The following is a 7,863-nucleotide window of genomic DNA, read 5'->3' on the forward strand; positions in this document are numbered from 1 at the left end:
CGGGTTGCAGGCTCGACCCCCAGTGGGGGGCGTGCAGGTCGAAGCCGATCAGTGATGCTCTCTCACCATTGATGTTTCTATCTCCCTTTTCTTTCCTCTCTGAAATCAATAAAAATACATTTTTAAAAAAGTAACCTGGAACAATAAAATAACAACCACCTCTGGTAGGGTGTGGCGTTTCAAGGTAGTTGTGCAAATCGGAAGACCGGTCTTTTTATTTCTGGGAGGATAACATGGTGCTTGAGTCCAGCAGAGAAGAAGGGTGGGCCAGGTGTTTAGATCGGGAGCACGTGGCCTCCGTCCTGCAGGCTCTGCAGCTGCACTTCCCGTGGCTCAGAGAGGGGCGGAGCTGGAGGGAGCTGGTGAGCTATGTGGCCGCATGTCCTTCTAGATAAGAACTCCGAGACCCCCACGTGAAGGGCTGGCCGGCCTGGGGGCCAGGACCAGTGTCCGCTCCCTGGTCCTCATCACTTACTGTGAGCGAATGACCCCGCAGCTGTCTGTGTGTCGCTATTGAGGCCCGGCCTCCGTCCTGTGTGCGGCGAGATTCCAGAGCTTCTAAAACACCAACCTGTCCCCCGTCCCAGCCTCCTGGGTAAAGCGAACGTGCTCTCCTGCTCCCGAGGTCTGACCATTTAATTAAAAAAAATTTATTTTGATTGATTTCAGAGAGGAGGGGAGAGGGAGAGAGAGATAGAAACATCAATGATGAGAGAGAATCATCGTCCAGCTGCCTCCTGCAAGCCCCCTACTGGGGACGGAGCCCACAACCTGGGCATGTACCCTTGACCGGAAATCAAACGGTGACCTCCAGGTTCATAGGTCGATGCTCTACCCCTGAGCCACACCGGCCGGGCCTGACGGTGTGACTTTGTGCCTTGCAGATGGCCTCGGCGAAGCTGAGGTGGCTGTACATGGCGCTGGTGGTGCTGGGCGCCCTCTGCCTGTACTTCCGCATGCACGACCTGGCCCTGTTTAGAGGAGAGCCATTCATTTTCAAGAAGGAGAGCGGGAGGTTCCTCCAGCTCCCCGCCGTGGACTGCCGGCGGGACCCCCCCTTCCTGGTCCTGCTGGTGACGTCCTCCCACGAGCAGCTGTCTGCGCGCACGGCCATCCGGAAGACGTGGGGCAGGGAGAGGGTCGTGCGTGGGAAACGGACCGAGACGGTCTTCCTCCTGGGCACCACGCCCAGCGAGGCCGCGGCCCTGGCGGTGGCCCAGGAGGGCCGGCGGCACCGCGACATCATCCAGAAGGACTTCCTGGACGTGTACCTGAACCTGACCCTGAAGACCATGATGGGCATCGAGTGGGTCCACCGCTTCTGCCCGCAGGCGGCCTTCGTGATGAAGACGGACTCCGACATGTTCGTGAACGTCTCCTACCTGGTGGAGCTGCTGCTGCGGAAGAACCGCACGGCCCGGTTCGTCACCGGCTTCCTGAAGCTGCACGACCTGCCCATCCGCGAGAGGCGCAGCAAGTGGTTCGTCAGCCGGCACGAGTACCCCTGGGACAGGTACCCGCCCTTCTGCTCGGGCACCGCCTACGTGCTCTCGGGCGACGTGGCGAGCCAGGTGTACGACGTCTCGGACAGCGTCCCCTTCCTCAAGCTGGAGGACGTGTTCGTGGGGCTCTGCCTGGCCAAGCTGCGCATCGGCCTGGAGGAGCTGCACTCGGAGCAGACCTTCTTCCCGGGCGGCCTGAGCTTCTCCATCTGCCGCTTCCGGAGGGTGGTGGCCTGCCACCACGTGCAGCCCCAGAAGATGCTGATCTACTGGAAGGCCCTGGAGGCCTCCGCCGGAGAGGCGTGTCCAGCCGAGTGAGCGGCGCGTCTGGACCCGCAGCAGACAACCCGCGGGGATGTTTGTGAACCATCCCTGGACGGGCCTCGCGGAGGACGGCCAGGGGCTCGGGAGGGGGCGAGGCACGGAGGGCCAGGAAGGAGAGGGGAGGGGAGCAGGGAGGGGAACCGTGACCCCAGTCGTTTTCCAAGTCTGAACTAGAACGCAAGCTCGAATGAACCGGCCGATTCATTTTGAGTTAGTGCCCGAGCCATAGCAGATTCCACCTCCTGCGTCCCTACACCCTTGCACCTGGTGTTCCATGCACACCTATGTGTTCTCAGGTTGGGGGCCAGCATCCAGGTGAGGTGGGGCTGCTGCCATTCCCGTTGACACCGGAGAAACGGTGGCTTAGGGAGGTACGGGAACTTGCCCTCGGGCTCACGGCCAACACACTCCGGAGCAGGGAGGGAACTTGAAGGCCATCAGAATCCAGTCCCTCCTGCCCCCCTCCTGTGCGACCCAGCCCTCCCTTGGGAGAGGATGCGGTGAGGAGGCTCGGAGCGCAGCCTCGCTGATGGCACCCTCTGTCCATGTCGGAGTAGCTCCTCCTCATCTCCTGACCCGTGTGCTCTGTAGTGCTAATGCTGGGGTGAACACCCTCTGCCCCCCAGCTGTCTTCTGGGGGAGTCCCTGTTAGCAGCCTGGCACCCAGCTCATCCCAGATGCTGGCCTGCAGTGGCTGCAGCTCAGGCCCCGAGAAATGGCCGCTCCGGACACATCAGTGTGCACACATTTTACACAGACATCACCGCAGGGCCTGGCCCGTGTGCAGACCTGGCCACACGGCTGACCTCCCCAGGCGCCTGGCACGTGCCCTGAGCCACGGGTGGCGTCCTGTCTGCACCGGATGCACTTCATCTGCACGTTAGGTCTCTAGGTTCAAACGGGAGGCCAGTGGGCGCGAGGCTCGGCCAGGGAAGGGTGCTGGAGCTTTTCTGGGAATCCAGGTGCATTTGGGTTAAGTTGCTTTCCAGGACCTCCCGGGACACTGGTCGCTGGATGAGCCCTGGTCCAGGGGGGCGGTTTCCCCGTGCCTGTTCCCCAAGCCTGACCCAAGCTCATCTTCGAATTTCTCGTGTGGCAAGAAGCAGCTGTTTTGTGGTGTGGAGTTCAACCTGCAGCGTCCTTCTCCCCGGAGGACTGTGCGGCCTGCTCTTCAGGGTGGCGTGAAAGCGAGGCACTTCTCTGCAGCGGTCTCTGCCCATTCAGCCACCGTCACGTGACGTGCAAGGCCGTCTTGCTGCTGGTCGCAGGATGAACGGTTCCTCCTGTTGACTTTCTTGGACTTGACTTTGCCAGCACTCAAAGCAAAGGCCTCACGTGGCTGCGTAACAGGCACGTTGGACGAAGCTCTGGCCCGAACTCAGAGCAGGTGTTTGCTGCAAGACGGTCACGGCCGTGTTAAATTGCAAAGCGAGGTCTGCGCCCTATTTTGCACAGCATTTGGGTGTGTGGGGACCGGCTGCTTCTTGCAGACATGTTCCCTTATCCCGGCTGCTCTGACGTGCCGGGTCATGTTCAGAAAAGCCTCCTCAGCTGGGAATCCAGGGGTTGAGCACGGTTCCCGAAGCCCAGCTGTTGCCAGGGCCACACGCCGCCGTCCAGCAGCCTGGGCTGCCTCTGATCCCCAAGACGATGGTGGCGTCCGAGGGGAAAGGGGTTGGTTGGGCCGTAGGGCTGGGTCTGTGCTTAGATGCCCACCTCGTCTGGTGTGTGTGTCCGTGTGGCCATGGGGCTCGGTGGGTGAGGCGTGGCTGAGGCCAGTCCGGCCAGCTGCCTCTGCACGCCGATGGTCAGGCGTTACTTATCTTCTTTTTATTTCAGTTTTCTCATCTGAGTAATGGGACAGTAGTGGTTCCCACCTCACAGGGCTATTGTGCCGGTTGAGGCAGTGTGTGGAGATCGCTCCGTATCGTGGGGCAGTAAGAAGAGCAAGGCGATGTTTGCTTCTGCAGGTGCCCCCAGCGTTTTCAGCTGCTGGGCGGCAGCGTGGAGCTTGAGTGCTCACTTGTACTCGCCTTTGCACAATCAGCTGCACACGTATTACACAAGCGTGCGCCACGTGCTGCGTGGGGTGTGGTGGAAACACCTTTGCGTGGGTCTGCAGGCCGCGAGGGGGAGGCCAGGTGGTGCCCGCGGGCTCCCCACTAGCACCCGGAGCTCTGTGATGGACTGAGCGCTTCACACGTGTGGTTTCCTTTCGTGGCTGCCGTGGCTCCTGGGAACAATGAGAAGGTATTTCCCTCCCACTTGGCAGTACTTCTTTTCTCATGATTTTTTTTAAAGAATTCACTTTCAGCGTTTGCCCCATCAGCGCTGGCAATTTAGCTCTTTACCTGGGGGTGGTAACGATCAGTCAGGCCTCCTCTCTCTGTCCAGGTCCCTGGTGTGATGCCCGGAGGGAGGCGATAGGAGAAACGGATCCATTGGGTTAAAGGTGATCTCGCTAAGGGGTGTCCGGCGGAAGGCTGGGCTGGAGACGAGGATTAAGTGAATGTAACCCCCTCAGACACCAGCTCCGGAGCCTCTTAGAGATTGTCATTGCTGCTTATTTTTATTTCTGTTTTGGTTGCACACGATCCACAAGTCCGTATGTGAACATTAGGAAACTTTTTCATGGGCTGAGGTGGTTTTGAAGCAAACTCTCAGTTCTGTCCCTGGGAGAGAACGCTGCTTACGTCCTCCGTGTGACGGTAAATGGAAGGATCTGTGGCTGTGGGAACTTAGATTCGAGAGTTCCTCTCCGTTTTCCTGCTTTTTAGGGGTGACACCCGGAAAGGACCGCTGCTCTCCGAATGGCCCTGAAACTGAGCGGAGAGCCACTCCCCCCCCCCCCTCCCCCGCCCCGTGTGGGGCACAGAGCCACAAAAGGGCTGCTGGGCACACGCCAATCTGAATATGGACAAACAAAAAATTAGATTTAAATTAATTTTAGAAATGATTTTTACTTACCAGACCTAATCAACCTTAAATATAAGTGGAAAAATGAATTCACAGCCAAATGTTTTTGGTATCACATGGTGGTTGGTTTTCTTTTCTTTTCTTTTGTTTTTTGGAAAAATGGTAAAAATTTAAATTTTTCCACGAGTAAGTACAACAGTGAGAAAACACTCAGGCTTGCTGGCTGGCTGACCATGGTGGAGGGAGGAAGAAGAGAGCGGAGTTAAGGTTGGCTCTGAGAGCTCTGACCTGGCTGGAGACGAGGTTGGGGTTCCTGCAGCAGAAGAGAAGCGGAGATGAGATGCAGAGAGTGAGTCAGAGACCTGCGGAGAAATAGAACCAATAGGAGGTGGAGACGAGCGCCATTGATTTTAAGGAATTGTCTCCAATAAGGGCTGATGTTGCATTCTTTTAGAAAATACATACTTTTTATTGACTTCAGAGAGAGGAAGAGATAGAAACATCAATGATGAGAGAGAATCATTGATCGGCTGCCTCCTGCACACCCCCTATTGGGGATCAAGCCCACAACCCAGGCTTGTGCCCTGACTGGGAATTGAACTGTGACCTCCTGGTTCACATAGGTCGATGCTCAACCACTGAGCCACGCCAGCTGGGCTGATGTTGCGTTCTTGAGTGTGAAGGCAGGAACTTCAGGCTGAGTTTCTATGTTGTAGTTCTGAGAACAATTCCGTCTTCAGGAAAACTCACTCTGTGCTCTGAAGCCTTCAACGGATTAGATGAGGCCCATCCATGTTATAAAGGGTAATCTGCTCGACTCAACGTCTACTCACTTAAATGTCACCCTTTACTGAAGGCTACTGATTTTCTGTTTACCGCATGTTCAAAATACCTTCACAGCAACATGCAGGCTGATGTGGACCCAACACCTGGGTCCCACAGCCTCGCCTCGCTGAGCTTCACCTGAACCGTCACTGTGAGCTTGTCATACGTGCCAAGTGTGCAGGGCTGGCCAGACAGCCCGGTGGCTGTCCGCGAGGCCATGTCTCTCTAGGAAGGAGCCGGGCCATTGGCTTGTCGGCAGGAGCTTTGCAAAGGCCAGAGTGTCCATCTTGGTTTCCCTTCTCTTCCTATGACCTTGCCAGGTCCCTGAGGCCTCGGAGGAGCTTTTTTCTCCCTACCGTTATGGGTGCTGTTATGATCCTTAGCACGGGGGTGCCCTGGCTGGCTTCCAGGGAGAATTTCTATCTTCCTCACACACTCCTATTTCTTTTAATTGGATGCAGAGTCCCTGGTCTTCTCTCCCCAGATAGACACTGGCGTGTGGCCTGGGCTGGTTAAGTGGCTTAGAGATGAATTGGCCCTAGAATGGCTGATACTGGTTCTTTCTGGCTGCTCCATGGAGATGTTTGCCTCTAAGAAGATTCCGGAGGCACTTGTGCCTACCGCTTATTGGAAGTGGGGGTGCCCGAGAATCACAGGGGGTCCCAGTCTTGCCTCTGCCACTGATGTGCTCGGTGGCCGCAGACCAGTCTTTCCTGATCTCTGGCTTTGAGTTCCCCTGCAGACCTGGCTAGGCGTCAAGCTCTAATATTTCTACCTACTGAGCCCTCAGGGTGGGTCATTTCTGTCAGACGCTCTGTCAGACGCTCATGCACATGGGATCTGGCCTGGGTCAGTGTGTGTGACCATCTGCTCAAGGACTTACGGGCACAGGTGACAGGCTGTCAGGCACAATCAACCTTAAATCTGAGTGGAAAAATCAATTCCAGAGCCAAGTGTATCTGGTGTCACACTGTTTTGTATGATCGGTTTGTTCTACTACCTCCCTCCTCTGGTTTAAGAAGTTAGTGCCTGATGCGTGTAGAGTGTAGACGGCCAGTGTGGCATTTACACAGCCTGGCCCAGAGACCCTGCCACGCACATGCTCCGGGGAAGTCAGTGCAAGGCCAGGGTCTCAGGGGTCCCGTCCTTCAGTCCCCACACACAGAGAGAAACCAAAGAGGTGATGAGACCCTTAGTTAAGATGTGCTTTGGAAAATACCAGATTGGGGAGAATTGGCTTAGTTTATACCTGGTCAAATAAGAAAGCAAGGAAAACCCAGCACGATTAGAAATCACTTAATGTCAACCAAGGGGATGTTGTGGTCAGATTTTGTATTTCCTAAGAGACAGTAAATAAAAGTAAATTTTTATGTTATTGAATGATACTTGAAAATATTGTTCCCCTGTATTTCAGAAGGATCTACTAAACTCTTATGTCATATTTTGGGAGTAGGCATAAGTATTTATGATTTATTAATAATGGTACACATTTAATAAACATTAAATTACTAAAACAGCATAATGTTCTTACATTGGTTAGTTTTAAGTTATAGCTAGACGTGATAAACTTGTGCTCTTCCTGAAAATTTGGCAATGTATGGACTAAACTGGACAATATTATTATTTTTTACATGATGTTTTCTTTTTTATTTATTTTAAAAAATCTTTATTGTTGAAAGAATTACAGATATCCTTCTTTTTACCTCCCATTGCCCCCTCCACCCAGTTCCTGCCCTACCCCAGGCCTTCATCACCCTATTGTCTGTGTCCATAGGTAATGCATATGTGCATATAAGGTCTTTGGTTAATCTCTCCGCTGCCCCCCTCCCTTCTGAGATTCATCAGTCTGTTTCATGTTTCTGATTCTATATTATTTATCAGTTCATCTTGTTCATTAGATTTCTTGTTCATTTATTTTGATTGTTAGATTCAATTGTTGATAGATATATATTTATTGCCATTTTATTGTTCATATTTTTTATCTCTCCCCTCCTCCTCCTCCTCCTCCTCAAAGAATACCCTTCAAATTTCATGTAATACTGGTTTGGTGGTGATGAACTCCTTTAGCTTTTTTTTTGTCTGTAAAGCTCTTTAGCTGACCTTCAATTCTAAATGATAGCTTTGCTGGGTAGAGTAATCATGGTTGTAAGTCACTTTGGATATTTCTTGCCACTCCCTTCTGACCTGCAAAGTTTTTGCTAAGAAATCAGCTGACAGTCATATGGGCACTTCCTTGTAGGTAACTAACTGCTTTTCTATTGCTGCTTCTTTTAAGATTCTCTCTTTGTCTTTAACC

The 7,863-nt window shown here is 53.6% G+C and overlaps 1 protein-coding gene across 1 annotated transcript; it reads left to right on the forward strand.

The window, feature by feature from the left end:
• Positions 1 to 884: 884 nt before the first annotated feature.
• Positions 885 to 1,820, forward strand: B3GALT5 (beta-1,3-galactosyltransferase 5; the record flags this gene model as incomplete). Its single annotated transcript, XM_081085267.1, has 1 exon — positions 885 to 1,820. The coding sequence occupies one exon, from the start codon at positions 885 to 887 to the stop codon at positions 1,818 to 1,820; it is 936 nt and encodes a 311-aa protein (XP_080941393.1).
• Between the last annotated feature and the right edge of the window lie 6,043 nt (positions 1,821 to 7,863).

Source organism: Myotis nattereri, assembly GCF_964212035.1.
Source record: "Myotis nattereri genome assembly, chromosome: 3".
In the NCBI taxonomy this organism is placed as follows: Eukaryota; Metazoa; Chordata; class Mammalia; order Chiroptera; family Vespertilionidae; genus Myotis; species Myotis nattereri.